Genomic DNA, 20,266 nt, shown 5'->3' on the forward strand with positions numbered 1-20,266 from the left:
ATTGGGCAACCTTATTACCTAACTTTATCAACATATAGATTAAATAATCAAAATTGATAGGTTGAGTTGTCAACATGCAGCTGGTTAGCTACACCTTGTGCTCTGGAAAATTTAATATGTTATACCAAATTCCTCAAAAATAATATTCCATGTGGCACTTTTTCATCATTAGTTACACATAGGCTTTGACATTTTGGACAGGGGACCATTCGGACTAGACCAAATCGGGACCAACGGTCCACCAATTCCAGGGGAACTGGCCGGTCGGTCCCGATCTGGTCTGAAGGTCAGACGTGACCATTACTGGTTCACCATTTCCATGCATGCTCGTCGTCCAACCTCCCTACTCAAACCTCGTCCCACGCACTACCCATCACCCGCCACCCCCGCGCTCCTTCAATACCCCCCCCTCTTGTCTTCTGCCCCCCATCCATCCCCCCTCTCGCCGTCATCCCCCTCCCCACTCCCCTTCTCCCCCCGATCCACTGCTGCCTCCTGTCTCCCTCCCCCTAGCCCTCCTCCCCCTGACACTGGTATTCATTTTTCTTACTATCTTGGTTAATACTTTTAATCTTCCGTTATTATCCCTTCCGGTTTTCTTTTCATCTGTTCTTATTCTCTTCTTCTTTTATTATTCTCTTCTCTTCTTCTTTTCATCTTTCTTTGCTCTTATCTTCTTCATCTTCTTTTTACTATTCCATTTTGTGTTCTTCTCTTTTTTGTTGTATTACTCTTTTACTTTTTATTCTCTTATGATCTTAATTTATTATTCTTTTTCTTCTAATTTTCATATTTCTTTCTTATTATCTTCACTTCTGGTCTTCTTTATTCTTGTCTTCTCTTCTTATCTTCATCCTTTTTTTCTTATCTCTTATCTTATCTTCTTCTTTTATTCCTCTTTTCCTCTGTTTTTCTTCTTTGTTTGTTTTCATTTTCTTATCTTGTTATTTTTTCTCCTTCTTTTATTCTCCTTTTATTCTTATTTTTTTCATCTTCCTTCCTTTTTCTTGTTCTCTTTTTCTTTTGTTCATCTTATTTTCATTTTCCTTTATTTTTGTTGTTCTCTTCTTCTTCTTTTATTATTTTTATTTTTTCTTCTTCTTGAATCTAGAAGGATATTTTGTTTTCATGTTCTAGTTGGTTTTGTCTTGGTACTCTTATTTCATATTATGTTGATTAATACTCTTGCACTATCTCATATTGACTAGTTCTTTTATTATTATCTATTTATGTTCCAAGTCCGATCAGCTTTTGATTTGTGGATTTGGGTGAAGACCATGTACTGGACACTACAAAAACTAATTTAGATATAATGGATGACTCCCGACTTCCCATCGTCAAAAATCATCGCCTGTCTTGGAGTCCTATATAAAAATAGTGACAGTAAAGATAGGGACTGGGACCGGACTGGGACCAAACAAGACCGGACCAAAATCGAACCAAACTTCAGTTATGGTTAAAGTCCATGCCAAAAAACCGAAATGGACCGGGAGTGTCAAACCTTGGTTACGCATACTTTTTGTAATATTCCTGCACAAGACTTCTAAATGACTTAGGGTATAGTTGCAAAATGCTGATCAAACATTCTAGAAAGTATTGATGCGTGATGAAATCCTTCGAGAACACATTCTAAACAGATTACCTTAGCTAGCATTTTGGTAGCAGCAGATGATGGTTGATGGTGTGGGTGTGAATGGAAGAAAGTGGAATATGCAAAACATGATGGTGATAGTGGCATAAACTATGCACTGACAAGTAGTGGAGTGGACTGAGATTAATTGGATCAAGGATTAACACTGGTGAGTGGCAAAGATGGTGGTGGGGGGGATGTACTACAATTCTATGATATGATGATTTTATCGTTCTAGAATGTGTGGTGCACTAACGGATGGAAATATACGTGGCATGTAAGCCAATCACACATTTGATATATCATTCCATGTTCATTAATAGAAGATAATCATTATATTTCACATGTTATGCTTATAATGAACTCCGCCAATTCATGATCTAACTCTGTGAATTAGATTGAGATTCTAATAGAGAGATCACTTGTTTTTAAGCAAGTGTTCCAAATATTCCTATTCAAAGAAGACTAGATAAGGACATCAATTAATCCAAATAGAATAGCACTATCTTGCCTCACTGATATGATGAGTATAGCTGGTCTCGTAGCATTAGTTTGCCAAAAATAAGGATAGATAGTGGGTGCTCCTTAGCTCAAGGAAAATTCAGTAGGATGAAATTGGCCAAGGTGGTGAAATATTAAAGAAGAATTCTCCAATCCTTTTTAAAAGCATTGGTACTAACTCGGATGACCAATTAAGGTTTCATTATTGACCATACCCTAACCATCCTAGAGCATTAGATAGATGAAGGGTTATAGGTATACGGTAACCAATGACAAACAAGCTCCATGAGTGAGTAGATACCCACTCATTTGTATCTTCTAGAGAACGAGGCGTTGCTTGGCACCCCACAGGTTGGAGACTCAACCTACTTATTGGTTTAAATAATTCCAATATTCTTTATTCTATATGATGATATGGTTAATTGATTTTGAATTCTTATAAAGATTATTGGGCTTCTTCAGTCATTAACTGGACTGATACATGGGCCTAGAGGGTTACAAATAAATGCTCTATTAGACTATGGAATATATAATCAAGGTTCAGGTGTGTTTATGAAAAATACCCAATTAGCATAAATAGGTAAATTCCCTGAATGAAATGTGCGTAGGCCGAAACAGGTTAGGGGCCTTCCTCTTCTTCTCTCTTCTCCTCATATCTCCACCCAATTCCTAATGTGGCCTGGTTTATGCAACAATATTGATAGGGTTAAATGGACCTCATTAAAGTGAAGGAGGAGATTCGACATCCTGAATATTGCATGTATTCTGCACACTGTGCAATTTGACTCATCTAAATCAAGGATCCGAGCAATCAGTGATGTGATCGTTGCCAAGGTTGGTCATTCATATGTTGTTGATGCCATTATGATTCTGTAATGTCTTCAGCTGCATGGAATCCATATGTTCATCCAGATCAAGGCCTACATAACCCAACACTAACACACTCTACATCTCAAACATAGTTCTTTAATATTATGTATTCATTAAAGTGCACCTGGCATCTTATAATGAAGTCCATAAAGGCACTATGCGAGTTAGTAAATTATGATGAGATCATAATACAGACATTTTGAGTCCATAGGCATGTCTTCTAATTGTTTCTAGGAATAAACAATACCGAAATACAGTTATTTAATTTCAATCCATTATCACATTAATTTATGCACTACTATTTAAAGAGAAGAAGATATAACCACTATTGTTTTTTAAATACACTTTTCGGTAAATATATTTTGGGTTTTTCCATAAAAATGTATAGTTTAATATACATATGAACATTTTCATCCTGTGAACTAGAACTAGTTTGCCTAAAAAAATAGGCATAGAGTAAAAAAAAGAAGCCCCCAAAAGAAAGTCCAGTTTAGCTGTTGCAAGGTCTTGTTGCAACAGCTGAAGGATTGGCTACAGTTAAAGGGAGTTATTTACTTCATTCATGTCATCCATGTTATTCTTCACCACTTATTATAAATTGTACTGAATTTTTTAATGGAGTGGTGGGGATAATGAAGTGTGTCCAAGGACAGAACCTGCGGGCGGTCAGTCCCAACCCGCTTGTCCATAACTATCATTTGTCATCTGTCATTCACCATCCTAATGACAAATACTCACTTATGTCATTCCTGTCATCTGTTCCATTCTACTTCACATAATAGTTTTTCAGGACAGATGATAAAACGGTGATGATGAAAAAATGTGGACCAAAGGCAGAATCAACAGCCTGCTCTGGCCCGTCCGTCCATAATTGTCATTAGTCATTCATCATCCATCCCCCTGATGACAAATACTCATTTATGGCATTCCCATCATCCGCTCAATTATTCATCACATAAGAGTGATTCTATTGGACTGAAAGGGAAATGGTGAGGATGACAAAATATGGATGGTCAACTGAACTAGTGGCTGCTCAGCCCCATCCCATCCATCTGTAACTGTCATCGGTCATCCACCTCTATAATGACAAATACTCACTTATGTCATTCCCTTCATCTGCTCAATTATTCGACACATAAGAATGATTCTACTGGATTGATAGGAAAATAGTGAGGATGAAAATATACAGATGTTGAACTGAATCAGTGGTTGCTAAGCCCGTCCCATCCATCTGTAACTATCATTGGTCATCGACCCCCCTAATGATAAATACTCACTTGCATCATTCCCATCATCTGTATCATTCTTCGTCAAGTAAGAATGATTATACAGAGCTGATGATGGAATGGTGAAAATGAAGAAATGCAGACTAACGACCAAACAAGGAGGGGCTCAGTCCGATCCCACGCCTTCATAAGACAACAACCATCATCCATCATCCGTCATTTACCCACCTGATGAAAAATACAGACTTACGTCATTCCCATCATCAGTTCTATTATTCATCACATAGCGATGGTTCAACGGGACTGATGAGGGAATTGTAACGATGATGAAGCGCAGGCCGACGATGGGACCAACAACCTGCTCAGCCCATGTCATCCATTGATAACGATCATTTATGATCCACTCACCCAATGAAAATACTCACTCACATCATTCCCATCATCATTGCCATTCTTCATCACATTATAATGATTCCACAGGGCTGACGACGGAACGGTAGCGATCACGAAAAGCTGGCCAACAACCTAACAAGCAGTGTGCGCAGCCCTATGTCCTCTATCGATAACCGTCATTCGTCATCTGTCATCCACCCACCTAATGACATATACTCACGTACATCATTCCCATCATCGTTGCCATTCTTCATCACATTATAATGATTCCACAGGGATGACGACGGAACGGTAGTGATCACGAAAAGCTGGCCAACAACCTAACAAGCAGTGTGCGCAGCCCTATGTCCTCTATCGATAACCGTCATTCGTCATCTGTCATCCACCCACCTAATGACACATACTCACGTACATCATTCCCATCATCGTTGCCATTCTTCATCACATTATAATGATTCCACAAGACTGACGACGGAATGGTGGCGATCACAAAAATCTGGCCAACGACCTAACAAGCAGTGTGCGCAGCCCTATGTCCTCTGTCGATAACCGTCATTCATCATCTGTCATCCACCCACCCAATGACACATACTCACTTACATCATTCCCATCATCGTTGCCATTCTTCATCACATAATAATGATTCAATAGGACTGACAAGGGAATGGTGATGATCACAAAAAGCGGGCCAACAACATAACAAGCAGCCTGCTCAGGCTTATATATGGTCGTTCTGTTCATTTTTTGTGTGAATTTTTCATTTTGTTCGGTTTTCCGAACAGAACAAAAAATAATTCAAACAGAACATCCCACAGACCCGTGTGCGGTTCTTTTGTTCTCTTTGTGCGAATTGTGTTTTTGTGCTGTGCAAATGTGCAAATTTTGTTGGTTTTTGAAAAAAGGAAAAGAACAATGAACAATGAACAATGCCCTCTGCGCTTCTTTTGTGCGAATTATTTGTTCTTTTAAAACGAACATAACAACGCAACCATGTCTACTCAGACCCCTATCCATCCCTCCCCATCCGTCATCCGTACCAATTAACAAAGACAAAGACCGTTACTGACAGCAGTTCATAGCGCACCTAAAACTCCATCGTCGAAATCTTGCACAGAACAGTCATCTTCTTCCTCGGCCATGGAAGGGGGGCTGATCCCGGGCCTCCCCGACGACATCGCGGCCATCATCCTCGCCTCGCTGCCAATCTCCCAGCTCTGGCGCCTCCGCTCGACCTCCCGATCATGGCGATCGGCGCTCTCCGCCCCGATCGGCCTCCTCTCCTCTCTCCGCCGGCCGCGCGACCTCCTCTGCGTCTTCCCGCAGGACCCCTCTCTCGCCCCCCCTTACCTCTTCGACCCTTCCACCCTCGCCTGGCTCCCCCTCCCCACCATCCCCTGCAGCCCCCACTCCTACGGCCTCTCCAATTTCGTCCCCATCGCCGTCGGGACGCGTCTCTACGTCGTCGGCGGCTCCCATTTCGACGCCAGGGCGTACCCCGTCGACCGTCCCGTCCCCTGCGCCGCCGCCTATCGCCTGGATCTCGCCGCCGGGAGCCCCCGCGCTTGGACCCGCCTCGGGGACTTGATCTGCCCTCGTGGCAGCTTTGCCGCCGTTGGATTCGGGGATCAGATCTTCGTCGCCGGCGGCGGCTCTCGCCACGCCATGTTCCCTAGCGATGGCAGCAGGTACTTTCATTCGTCCCATCTCCATGCCGTTGACGTTGACGTTGACGTCTTTATATTGTGAGGAACATCCCTTTGGCTCTGACGTTGACGTCTTGATGACATTGGCGTCTGACATTGACGATGATGTTGACGTATTGATGTTGTTAGCGCCATTCCATTGGCTCTGACGTTGACATCTTGATGATCTTGATGATCTTGGCGTCTGACGTTGACATCAACGTTGACGTATGTATGTTTTTAGCTCCATTCCATTGGCTCTGACGTTGATGATCTTGATGATCTTGGCATCTGATGTTGACATCGACGTTGACGTATGTATGTTGTTAGCTCCATTCCATTGGCTCTGACGTTGACGTCTAGATGACATTGGCGTCTGACATTGACCGATGAAATTGGCGTCTGACGTTGACGCCAACGGTGACGTCCAGATGAAATTGGCGTCTAACGATGATGACAACATCTTCATAAACTTTACATTGATGGCCCAGTGAAATTGGATTTTGACGTCTACATCTGACACCATCTGAAATTGGGTATTGGAGTGTGACGTTGACTGCGATGTTAAACAGCCCACTGTCCCATCGTGGCTCCTGTTGATGTCCCGATGGCATTGTCATGTGTAGTTGACGATGACGGTGACGTCCTGAATGGCAAATGACATCAGAACGTGATGTTGCTTAAGATGTTGATGTCCAAAGTTGCCAATGACGTTGATGATGATATTCTCGCCTTGGCATGTGATCTTCAGGATGGTGTTGACACCCAGATGACGTTGGTGTGTGTCATTGACTACAATGTTAATGTTCCACTGTCGCATTGATGCTCATGTTGACGCTGACTTTGATGTTCCAATGACATGTGCATGTGATGTTGGTGTCTTGAATCACTATTGACAGTCGAACATTTGTTGACGTCACGTTGATGTCTGAAATTCCCAATGAGGTTGATGTTGATGTCCTGAATTGCCGAGGAGGAGGCCATCAGTGTCAACATCAACTGTCCACAAATTGAAGAAAAAATTAACTACATCGCCAACTAGGAGAGTTGGCATTTTCATTGACGAGGTAGATGGTTGTTTAACTAGAATTTTACCAAGGTTTTCGTCTGGATGACTTTGACGGATGGCATCAACATCCACAAGCATTATTGACATCGACTAGTGGCAAACACTGGCAGGTTGAACTCTGTGGAGAGACTCGATTGCAGAACGGGAAGGTGGAGGACTGTGGCAGCAATGCCTAGAGAGAGAGCTGGGTGTGTGGGTTGGGTTAGTGAAGGAGAGACAGAGGAGGAGTTGTGGGTGGCGGGCGGCTATGGGGAGTATCGCACTGTGGGAGGAGTATTTAGAGCTGACATCTATTGTAGGGATGTAATGGTGATGGGGTTGAGGAGCGGGAGGTGGAGAGAGATTGGGGAGATGTGGGAGGAAGGAGAGAGGAGGAAGCTCGGGCCGGTGGCTGTTGTGGAAGGAGAAAATGGAGCTGTTCCCGTGGTATTCATGCTTGATCAGAATGGTATCTTCAGGTTGTCTGCCCCTCCTTTTCTTTCTGCCTACCCTTTTTTCAATTCAATTTTAAGTTAATTTCCATAGTCACCCAGTTGATTACTTTGTAGGATTTTTTGTTGAGTTCAACTTAATTTCCATGCTCACCTGATTGATTCCTGGACAGGAGTTATTAATTACTTTCTATTATCTGTTCTTCCTTGTTTTTTTTTTTAAATATATTTTCCTTGCAACTCGCGTTGGGCCATACATGAATAGGCCCATGGTGGTTAACCTTTGTTATCTTGCTTTTTAATTATTCTGGCTCCCGTTTTCTTTCAAACAAAATTTTCTGGCCTGATTGGTGACTTTGCCTAAAACTGTTGTTTAAGCCAGTCATCATTGAGTAACGAATTTGAGGTTCTTTCATTCAAATCATAGGTATCCATTGTTGTAGTCAGGGAAGAACACTTCCCTACATCGTTTGGCATATATTGATAATATCATATAGTCCAATGATCTAGTGTTTGCCATCAAGGATGATGATGACTACAGAAAGGTGACTGAGTTCTTGTCATCCCAGTCATATTTATCATCACCATCATCTGTCATCCATGGCGATAATTTTAGGATGACGTTGATAGCGATAATTTTCTATAGCCATTGTTTATTGTCAGTCTTCCTCTTTTTAAATCTCTGAGACAGGGAGAAAGAATGACGAGATCACCATCATTATTCGTCTGCGGACGATGACAATGACAGTTTCTGGATGACGATATTTTTTGTCCTTGACTGCAAACACTTGGCCGCTCATTATCTTCATCTCTATTGCCAATTAGGAGCATTTTGATCATTTCATCCTTTGGGGTTGTGTCGCCCCTTAAATATGGCAGCCCGCCCTCTAGGATGCACCCATTAAAAAGATACAATCCAGAATTCATAAACGATACTCACACATCTCTGATGATCGCCCTTGATCCCAGATGTGCCGAGTTTTGATTTGAGAAAGAGGTCCCAACAGGCGACACTTCAGGCAGACTCACTTCCAATCGGTGTTTTCCTTCTCGCCCCGCGTCAATCCTCATCCAGCAATGATCCACACACTTCACCGCATCTCCAGGATATCATCGTTGTTAGATTCCTGGCCCCTTCGATCAACCAGTTCCCTACCTCCTTCCTCAATACAAACCTAAATCAAGGTTGGCATCCAACATCCATGAGGAGATAACATATACTTAAAATTAAGTCTAACCTATGGTTAACAAGCCACACTTACGAGATCCTTTGAGCCAACGGTTGGTGCCATTCAGTACCGAACCCTGTCTCGGGACTGTGAACTACTGTAGATCATTCAAAAAGCCAAATTTCATTTTACCTCTGTTTATTGTTGTACTTACACTGAAAATGATTCAACGTTGGTAAATTCTTTTTTTCAGTGTCATGTGATGATTGTTACTCATGTTGTCAGTGGGGAATTGTGATTCATGTGTGGGTTATTTAGCTATTTTTTATTTTCAAGGAGTGGATATTGTGAGGAAGTAGATATTGACATCACTCTTTAAGATAATTAATGGATTCAGTTTCAAGCAATGAGAAAAAGTCTGTTTACCCTAAGGTTTGCGATTCTGCCATTTTTAAATTTCTTCCCCATGAATCCTCACACAAATTATGTTTCTTCCTGGAGTTTATAAACATTACATAGCATAACATAACGTAAGATATCATAGTGTTATATTTTGATGGTATGGTGTGTTGTGTGATATTACGTTACGTTATGATAAAAAATCAGTCAAGAAACTAAAATTTTGTGAGTATTAGTTAGGTAGAAAAATAAAAAAATGGGTCAATGACGTATGATCCCATTAACTCAGCATGGCAGAACATAGCATTAGAAACAGGTTCTTTATGTGGCTATCAAAACCTCATCATGTTCTTTTATGATGCTTTGTTCTGTTTTGTTATGTTTCAATAAAAACTCTTGGAAGAGGCTTATTTTTTGTAGTATTCACTGGGTTGAAATAAGAGAATAGTAAAAGGGCTAAGATAACATAACATAACATAATGTAGAAACATATCTTTTACACTGCAACGAAGAGATTGTAATGCGATGTTACAATTTTTGTATCATGCATCATAAATTTTCTCGTCTTCTGCTCATCAACAGTTTTCACGATGTTTTCTTTAGAAATTAACTTCCTGATAATTCAGGCCTGTTATTACACCTTATTCTGGAGAATATAATTGAAAACTTAAGTTCATGTTGAATTTATGGGGCAATATTATTTGTCTGTTCTGTGTTCGTACCTTAAACTGACGGGTGAACTGATGGCAGATTCATTGTTGACCAAAATCGGTGGGTGATAGAATCAACGCTAAGGAGAAGCATCACGGATGGGGAGTCTTGTGGGTTTGTTGCACTTGATGGGGAGCTTTACGTGTTGACTCCGATGCGGCAGGCATTTGACCCGACAGACCTCCGAAGAATGCCCAATAAGAAAGTCTCACTGGATATTCAGATCTACAACCCCATGACTAAAATATGGAAGCTTCTGAGTGCTTCCACTCCATTTTACTCTGCCATAAATTTTAACATGGCAGCTTTATGCACTATCCAGATTTGATCACAATGAATATAGTTTTTCTGCACCTATCTGTAAAATTATGTATCACGTGTACAGTGAGTGAAGAAACATTCCCTGTGAAATAGAGCCCAATTCCTGCAGGACGTAGAGTATATACTTTGTGAGACTTTTTGTAGTTTACAGATTTTTAGAAGGGATCCAAATATTTCATGTTGGTGTTTTTCTGCCTACATATGTTTAATTATGACCGTGTGAACATGGAATGGAAGAAAGATGTATGTGAAATGGAATTAAATTGCTATCAAGAGTGAGAACTTACTGTTCAAAATATTCACCCATTAGCTGGGAGATATGATGTTAAGAGTTCAAATTCGTTTTCTTTGTGAATTTAGACTGCCCGTTCCTCAACATAAATTTCTTACATCAGAAACCCGTCGGTTATTTTATTAATAAGTGTCCATTTCATGAGGGTCAACCAATAGACTCTATGTCAAAGGTAACCATCGGCTTTTAAGTGAGACAACCAAACTAATTTGACTCATAATTTATGGTTCAGTGCTTGTATAAGAAACTAGTTTTTGCATTAGATATTTTTAATGCACACATATGTTCTAAATCTTTTTACGCCAACTTGTGAATAACCCAATATATATCTATAATGGCAGAGTCCTAACTTGTGATGCATTATCTTGAGGGGGAAATTACTTAATTTTTTATCCAGGAGGCAAAATTTAGCATCAACAGTGGTTTATTCACATACTGAACATGCTATTTCAATTGCTGATTGTATTTCTTTATGATATAATATTGCTTTATTGGGGATAGCCCATCTATGCAAAAGAAGAAGCAAGGAATTGTGCAGGATTTAATGCTGAACCAGACGTGTGAATTTTTGAAGGATAACTGGACAGATTAAATAAATCCTGATTAACTTTGAGTTTTACAATATCATAATGATTCTATATTTCCATGTGGCATGAACACAATATGAGAAATTAGAAGATAGTCACTCTCTATCTGAGATGACATCAGCCAATCTGCATGCATCTTCACAAGGGTTATTGCTTAACCATTTTTTTGAATATGACAGACGTATATCATTAAGCATTAAAAGAGTCACAAGCTTGTATCTTATGTTAATTTATTCACAAACGTATTTACATATTTTGTCTTTACAAATGTCACATCTAAAGTCAACCAGTTTTTGTGTATGCAATATTTGAAAATCCCCTAATTTACACATTATACTTAATTTACACATCTGTGCATAAAAGCTGTATATAAAATATATCTGTATACCCATAAAGTTTCTGTAATACAATTTATTCCATTTGGATGACATTTTCTTCCCATCCACATGAAATATCTATTCCTTCCTGAGTACATAATACACAACAAATAATATAATACGTGCAGAAAATGTGTAATTTATTTTTGCAATCACTTCATAAAACATATGTAACAGTTCATTGCACAAAAATATATCCTCACTCCTGGAAAACAACAACATCCAATCCACATGAATTGTTTCTTGGGTATATGCAAACATAAACGATAATTTAATGTGCGCTACACGATTGTTGAGTAATTTATTTATAAAAATGGTAAAATGGGAGATTAGATCAGTCAATTTTCAGACAATGATTAATCCATAAAAAAATTAGCAATGATTTATGTTGTTGAAGAAGTCAATCTACATTATACCTCACCAAAAATAAGTATTTTTCATTGTGAAATTTGGAATATAACTATGAGAGATTAAAGTGAAATTCCTATGTTTTAAAACAACGAAATTAAACAAAATGAATCAGTTATCTTATTTCTCTTAAATTTAGTCCCTCATGAATCTATAGCATTCATGTGATGTTCCCTTTAAGCAGAATACGAATATACTGGGTATAAATTTCCCTGCTGTACCTTAGTATACTATCGTTGAAAACCAATTTTCTTTGGGATAAAATGCTTCAGAACAAGGCAGGACAAGTTAATTTTTGTTTTGTTTTGGAGATGTATATATATATGGGCACAATTTATGAGAGCGTCACATGGGGGAATATGAAATGTATACTTTTGATTTATATGATCATATTGGGTTTCGACACCCTAATAATTCATCAGAATTACTCTGAACTGAGGCGCGATTTTACAAGCCAAGGTGAATGAGTTTACAATGAAACGTTATCTTTAGATTAAAAGGAGTTAATAAATAAGAAGTTACGTGCTCTATTTTTCTAGTGAGAGCACTTCATACGAAGAGTGAGTGAGTATTCCTCAATATAAAATGCGAACTCTTCACTCCTTTGAATGTGTTATTCTAGCAGGCAGAGGGCAAGTTTTCCGTTTGTTTTGAAAATTATCTTGATTTCTTCACATTGGTTCTTTGATTTTCTTCTTCATTTCAATATAAAAGCATTGACATGATGCATGATGACTAGGACTAACGCGGATAGGGTAGACTAAGGTCAACTAAGGATGGACAAAACAGATCACAAAATCAAGATGATCAATTATGAACATTTAAATATGAAGAAAATGATGATGGTGCAGCCCATTTCCTCTGTCGAAGGGGGGAGGACCAGCTTACAACAACCACAGTGAAAACAAAGCTCCAAAACCAATATCCCAAATGATCGACTAGGAGAAGACACTAACCATCCGACGACAGTTGAATTACACACGAGAAAATACAGGATTAAATAATGTGGATCACCAAAGAAGGAACGATGGACCTTTAGCGCAGGCATAGTGCAATATGGCAATGCAGGAAGTTATGAAGGCGTTCGGTGGCAGGAGTGGAATAATGCACTTCGACAAGGCCAGACGCAGATCCAACAGTGGGGTCAGTTGGTGGGCGGCAAACGGGGTGCATAGATGCAGGTGTCACGCTCTGTTGGCGTAGTGCCGAAAGTAGACCACGATGTCAGCGGCGCGCAGATGGCTGGGCACGATGGGCATGGGGGGGGGGGGCGTGCTGCGTGCGGAGGCCGCAAGGACACTACTGTGCGTGGTTGCCACGCAGAAGACTCTGTGGTGCATAGTGGCGCGGACGGCACTTGTAGGCAACGACGGTGTGTGCATTGTGAGATAATGCTCAAACAATAAGGCGGTGCACAAGACGAGCTGCTTCCTCTCAACGGCAAGAATGGCAAAGATTGACCGCATAAGCGACATAGAGGAGGCTTAGGGTAATCTTTGAAAAGAAAGATTCAATTTTTAAAACTACCAATGATCCATTACAGCATTGGCCTATTCATAGGCCTTGGAGGAAAGACAAGATAACTAGAAATTTGAAAACAAATTCATAAATCAAATCTAATTATAAATGAAACTCAGATCTCATGTCCAAGGTTGACGATGGTGACCTGTCATGACACAGGTCATTTCCTCCTCAAGTGGTGTTGTCATGTCTGGTGGTGAGGCATGGTCGTGTGTGCCACCACGGCACTGTTAAATATATCTTTATTTCATCTCTTACCATTGCTAAATTCAGAAATGACATGATCCAACTGGGAATTGCATTCCTCTTTTTTCTCCTTCAAAGAAATCCTGGGATTACATTCTTGATCTACTATTTAGTATTTCCACTTGAGTTTGATTACAAAACTTTCACATTGTTTGCTCCTTTTTTACCTTAATATCAGATCTTATCATTGCTAAATTCATAAATGTTGTGACCAGACCTGGGATTGTATTCTTTTTATGTTTGAATAATTCCTGACATTGCATTATTTTTCTAGAGTTTACTATCTCGTTATTATTTTGATACATTCCGTGTCAACTTGTACATTTGTCTTAATATTAATGTCAACTTGTAGGTTTGTCTTAATATCAGTGTCAACTTGTAGGTTTGTCTTAATATCCATGTCAACTTGTAGGTTCTTGTGTGTTTTTTCTTTGTAACGTATATCTGGTTCCATGGGCAAACGCGTAGCTTTGTCTTGAATATGTCATTAGCCTAATTGTTTTCTACAATATTGACACTACTATTTTTTAGACGAGTGATGATTGTTGCTCGATGGGATGATTCTGACCGATAGTCCGTTCAGTCACATTTCTGAAATATTCAATTTCATACCTTTCATAATCTCTTCAGATTTTTCATGGACACCATGCCTGAATAAGTCTCTGTCCATCCTTTCCACTCCCCCTCTCTCCTCCACCACCTCACTTATCTCGCTCTCCCTTTCCGAATGGTGATGATGATGAATCTGGACCGACAACGATAGGTAAAACACCAAATAATGAGAGATAAAGGGAGAGAGAGAGATAAGCAAAGGGAGAGAGGGATAGAGAGAGACAAATGGAGAGAGGGAGTGAGAGAGAGTAAGAGAGACAGCGGGAGAGAGTGAGGGAGAGAGAGTGAGAGAGACAGAGGGAGTGATGGAGCGAGAGAGTGTGAGACGGACAAAGTGAGAGAGGGAGCGAGAGAGAGGGAGAGAGAGGGAGAGAGACAGAGGCAGAGGGAGAGAGAGAGATAGAGGTAGAGGGAGAGAGAGGAATAGGAAGAGAGAGTGATGTAACACGATCAGGTTCTCAGATAGAACGACTCGTGTTACACCAAAGGAGGGCTAATGCAGTCATATCATAGATCAGGGACGAGTAATGACGATGTCATGTAATGATGATGCGACAATAAAATCTATGAGAAGTATGAATTCGGTGTCGTCACGTACCAACACCCACTAGGCTACAGCAAGCAGGACTTAGTAATGCCACTAGGCTCCCGATGATCCGGTTGTCAGGTCGAAGGCCGACGGTGCGAGCTCGGCTACTGCCGCTTTTGCACACACCCTCGACAGTCCCAACCAAGGTCGTCCCGGAGGAAATCCTAACCCTCAGAATGTGAGTCCTATCTATCACTATTCTAACCCCGGCGGTGGAGAAGACGTTCGGAGGTACTGAAAGAAATAATATAATGCCGATGGGAAAAGTCAGAGAGCGTACCAGGAATGATAGGCTCGGGGTATCGTCTTCGACCCGTAAAAGGCGAGCGACACGGTGCGGCAGCAGTATCCCGATCAGCTGGGACAGGATGCAGGAGATGGCCGAAGTGCACCCGTGGGCAGGTGCAAGGCGTCCAAAGGGAAACTAAGGGGCACCCGTAGGAGGGGACAGCGTCTCTGAGGGAACAGCAGCCGGAAGGCCAGGGGGGGTTTGTGGATCGGGCGTCCAAGTGATGGCGTCCCCGATCAGCCTTGGCGGAGGCGGGCAGCTTGGGCGGCCGCGATCGGCCGGACAGCCGCAATCGGTTCTGACGGCCCTAGCGGCTGCGGTCACCGCTGGCGTCGCGCATCGAGGCGGTCGCGAAGCGTTGTAGGCGGTCGCGGCCCGCTGGCGGCGGCGGCGCTGGCGGCCGTGGCGGTGCGCGGCCAAGGGCGGCGCTGGCGGCTGCTGGCGTCGCTGGCGCCCGAGGGCGGCCGCAGCCGCGGCGCGCGGCGGCCGTGGGCGTCGCTAGTGGTCGCTAGAGACTGCTGGCAGTTGCTGGCGGCCGTGGCGTCGCGGCGGCCGTGGGCGACTGCTGGCGGCGGCGTCGCGGCGCTGCGGCGTCGCGGCGGTCGTGGGCGGCTGCTGGCGGTCGCTAGCGGCCGTGGGCGGTTGCTGGCGGTCCCTGGCGGCTGCTGCCGGTTACTGGCGGCTGTGGGCGGTCGCTGGTGGCTGCTGTCGGTCGCAGGCGGCCGCGGGACGCTGCTGGCTGCCGTGGGCGGCCGCTGGTAGCGCGGCGCGTGGGCGCCCTAGGCGGCTCTGGTGACCCGCGATCGCTGGCGGCCCTTGGTGGCTGCTGGTGACCGGCCGGATCGCTGGACCCGCCCTTGCTGCTGGTGGCAGCGGGGCGCTGGCGCCGCGCTGGGGCCTGAGGAGCCGGCGAGGGTGGCGTTTCCCGATGACGGTGGCGGTTTCTGGCGAACTTTAGGGTTCCCTCTCTCTCTCCTAACTTTGGAGTGGCATTCTCGTAAATAACTCGAAAACTAAAAACAACACTAAAAAATCAGAAAAAAGGTAAAAATCACATTTTTGAGTCTTTTTTCTTCTCCTAATACAAGGGGTTCCCTTCTCTTTATAGGGAGGGTGTAGGCCAGTTAAGGAAGGTGAAAAGGCAAAACAGAAAACAGGAATTAAACCAACAAAAAAAACAACAAAACAAACAACAAAAAAACAAGGCGCGATGGTCCCCCATCAGAGAGAGGTAGCGAGAGAGAAAGAGGAAGATGGAGAGAGAGAGAGAGAGAGAGAGAGGCAGAGGGAGAGAGAAAGGCAGAGAGAGAGAGACAGATGGAGAGAGTGATCGAGAAAGAGTGAGAGAGACAAAAGGACATGGATGATGAAGAGAGTGCGAGAGACAGAGGGAGAGAGTGAGCGAGAAAGAGTGAGAGAGACAAAGGGAGAGAGGGGGCAAGCGAGAGTGAGAGAGACAGAGGGAGAGAGTGAGAGAAAAAGAGAGAGAGAGAGAGAGAGAGAGAGAGAGGGAGAGAGGCAGACAGAGAGAGGGAGAGAGAGAGGTAGAGGGAGAGAGGGAGAGGAAGAGGCATAGGAAGAGAGAGAGGTAGTGAGAGAGAGAGAGAGAGGGAGAGAGAGAGAGAGAGGCAAAGAGAGAGACAGAGGGAGAGAGAGAATATTACCTCTCTCCTTCCCCCTTCTGTCTATCTATTTCTCTCTATCTATCTCTTTCTAGATGGTGACCATGATGAATCTGAACAGATAACGATAGGGACAACATCAAATAGCGACAGAGAAAAGGAGAGAGAGAGGTAGAGGGAGAGAGGGAGAGAGAGTAGCAGAGGGACAATGAGAGAGGCAGAGAGAGAGAGAGAGAGAGAGAGAAAGAGGCAAACGGAGAGAGGAAGAGAGAGAGAGAGACAGAGGGAGAGGAGAGACTATTGGCTCTCTCCTTCCTTTTGATCAAGTAAAAGGATGAGAGAAAGAGATTGAAGAGGAACAAAAAAGAGTGAACCGAGGAAAATAAAACATGACTGATTCATAGAATGACTCGATGATTTTTTAGGTTACATAGTGGGGGTATTAATAGGAGGTTTACGTCAACTACTTTAGCTTAACTATGATTGAGTTTAACTAGGGTTCAGTCAACCAATGTTTAGGAACCAGAAGTTGTCTGGAAAGTTGTGGGATCTTTAGTAGATCGAATTCTAGAACCTTCGGTGTCAGTTGGATGTGTCTTGACAGCCCCCAACAAGTTAATGATGAATGTAAGATTGAGTTTAGAATGAAGTCGTAGGAAAGGTTTCTTGAGTAGACTTCTAGTGAGGATGACGGCAGTCTGGTCCTTGATGGCGATGAATCTGACTTGGAGGTGTTTGGTCGTAATGTGTTCTTTGACAAAATGAAAGTCTTTTGATAATCTCAATTTTAGGGGTTTTAATTTTTGTCATTGGTGATTGAGACTATTCAATAAAAATATATTTAACCATACTTAAAAATACTTGGTTAGTGATGAGTACGGATCATCTCCACAGGGAATGATGATTCAGAGTGTTGTTCCTAGCTTTTGCCCAGTTAGAAGTTGCCACGTCACCGTCCTTGCACACATTTTGTATGTACAGCATGGGTGTTGCACTTAATTCCTAGGAGAGATTTTTCTCCTGATGTATTCAGTATATCAGATTCTTTTCTGACGGACGAGATCACGCCACATGTCCCCACTAATCGGAAATTTGCACAAAAGTCCCTGAGATAATATATGCGCGCAAATTGACTCCGCCCGAATTGAGGGAGAGAGATGCAGAGGGAGAGGAGAGAAAGAGGTAGAGAGAGAGAGAGAGAGAGACAGGTGCCTCTCTCCTTCCCCCCCCCCCCCCACAATCTATCTTTCTCTATCTCCCTCTTACAGGATGGTAAGGATGATGAATCTGACCCGATGACAATAGAGGCAACATCCAATAGTGTGAGAGAATGGGAGAGAGATGGAGAGGCGGAGTGAGAGAGGGAGAGAGAGAGAGAGAGACAAGGAGAAAGATAGAGGTAGAGGGAGACAGAGAGAGGCAGAATAGGAGAGCGAGAGAGGGAGACAGAGAGAGAGACAAACAAACAGAGGGAGAGGGATAGACTGTTGCCTCTCTCCTTTCCCCCCTCACTCTCTCAATCTATCTCTGTCTCTCACGTTCAGAATGGTAATGATGATTAGTCTGAACAGAGGACGAGAGGGACAATATCAAATAACAAGAGAGGGAGTGGGAGAGAGAGAGAGAGGGAGGGAGGGAGGGAGGGAGAGAGGGGGAGAGAGGGAGAGAGGGGGAGAGAGGGGCAACGGCAGAGAGGGCGAGACAGAGAGAGGAAGTGGGAGAGAGTAAGAGAGAGAGAGAGAGAGAGAGAGAGAGAGAGAGAGATGAAGAGGGAGAGGGAGAGACTGTTTCTTGTCGATGACGGTTATCGTGCTATCGACAATGGCAACTAGGGTGATGTCGTTATACACAGTCTTTTTCAGTGTTGTCTATAATGACAAGAATCATGCTCATAGTTTTTGTCCCCATCATTTGTCCTCTTTGATGATGATCCATGTCCTCTTTAATGGCAATCGTTGTGCTCATCATCTCTTTCTGCGACTGTCCTTTTGACCAGTCCTTCATTCCATTTCTTCGTCTTTCAAGTTCTACCATTTTTTTCTATCTTTTTTTATTTCACAACACCTGATCAATTTTATCCTTAGAGTCCTTCCTCCAAAGTAATGGCATCCAAGGACAGCTCAATACAGTGGTGCTACATCTACACAACCCAGCATGAAAAATGCCGTGTGAATTGTTTATCTCATCAGTTCCTCCCTCCAAATGATTTTCATCATTTTAGAATGTAACCAACCTTTTTCATTTTGATTGCATCATGTCGATCTTGTCAAGCCTGGAATTTTATTTTCATCATTTTTAACCTTTTTATTTTACTACATCTGGAATTTCATGCTGCATTCCATCCTTGTTACGGAAACTGAAGCTCACACCAAGGCCGAGGTTGCTATCTTAAACACCCTATCTTCTTCATCTGTTCCACACTGCCATAATTCAAACGGCTTATGGATGACCTTAGAAATTTTATATTGGCAGTAAGAAATTTGATTATTCCCCATGGGCATCACACAAAAATGAGTATCTCTTGTTGTTTTATGTTTCTCTTTTTGTGATTATTACACCAGATATTTTAATGTTAACCTATGGTACAGTGGCAGGGATATAGTACTGATCACTCTGATTCTCCTTCAGAAATAAATGGACAAGGAACAATAGACAAGAGCCCTAAGTATTAAAGAACACATATCCTATTTTGTTCTTAGAGTTTTGTTTATATTTCAAATCACTTAGGATGCTGAATTACGCTGAAAGTGGCAGGGATCCCTAGTCAGACACCGGCGGCACCACCAGTGGGAGCACTAGGCAATGGTGCTTCAAAACTTAGAGGTGATGGCTCTGATTCTGCGACAAGAAGAAATGAAATGAAACAATGGACAGGACCCTTAAGTACTAAACAACGAATATGCTATTTTGTTCTTATAGTTTTGTGTTTATTTGGAAAAACTAAAGCGACTGAATTACGGTGCAGACAGCAGGGGATTTCTTAGTGAAAGAAAGGCGGCAACATCAAGGGAAGGAATAGGCAATACTTTTTCAAAATCAAGCAGTTATTCCTCTTGTTCCCCGACAAGAAGAAAGGAAATGAAACAATGAATAGGACATTAGGTATTAAAGAACACATATCCTCTTTAAGTCAAATAGATATTTTTTGATTTTCAGAAACCTATGATGCTCAATTACGGTGCAGGTGGGACGGATCCCACAAGTGAGGGAAAGGCAGCACCATCACTGGGAGCAACATTCACTAGTTCTTCAAAATCTAGTGGTGATGGCTCTCATTCTCTGACATTAACAAATGGAAACGGAGCGATGGACATGAATCAT

The 20,266-nt window shown here is 42.4% G+C and overlaps 1 protein-coding gene across 1 annotated transcript; it reads left to right on the forward strand.

Annotated features, from left to right (window-relative positions):
• Nucleotides 1-5,676: 5,676 nt before the first annotated feature.
• On the forward strand, nucleotides 5,677-10,584 carry LOC144707004 (F-box/kelch-repeat protein OR23-like). Its single transcript, XM_078580118.1, has 3 exons — nucleotides 5,677-6,305; nucleotides 7,482-7,829; nucleotides 10,121-10,584. The coding sequence occupies exons 1-3, from the start codon at nucleotides 5,758-5,760 to the stop codon at nucleotides 10,407-10,409; spliced, it is 1,185 nt and encodes a 394-aa protein (XP_078436244.1). The 5' UTR covers nucleotides 5,677-5,757; the 3' UTR covers nucleotides 10,410-10,584.
• Nucleotides 10,585-20,266: the final 9,682 nt, after the last annotated feature.

The sequence above is a fragment of the Wolffia australiana genome, chromosome 8 (assembly GCF_029677425.1).
Source record: "Wolffia australiana isolate 7733 chromosome 8, ASM2967742v1".
In the NCBI taxonomy this organism is placed as follows: domain Eukaryota; kingdom Viridiplantae; phylum Streptophyta; class Magnoliopsida; order Alismatales; family Araceae; genus Wolffia; species Wolffia australiana.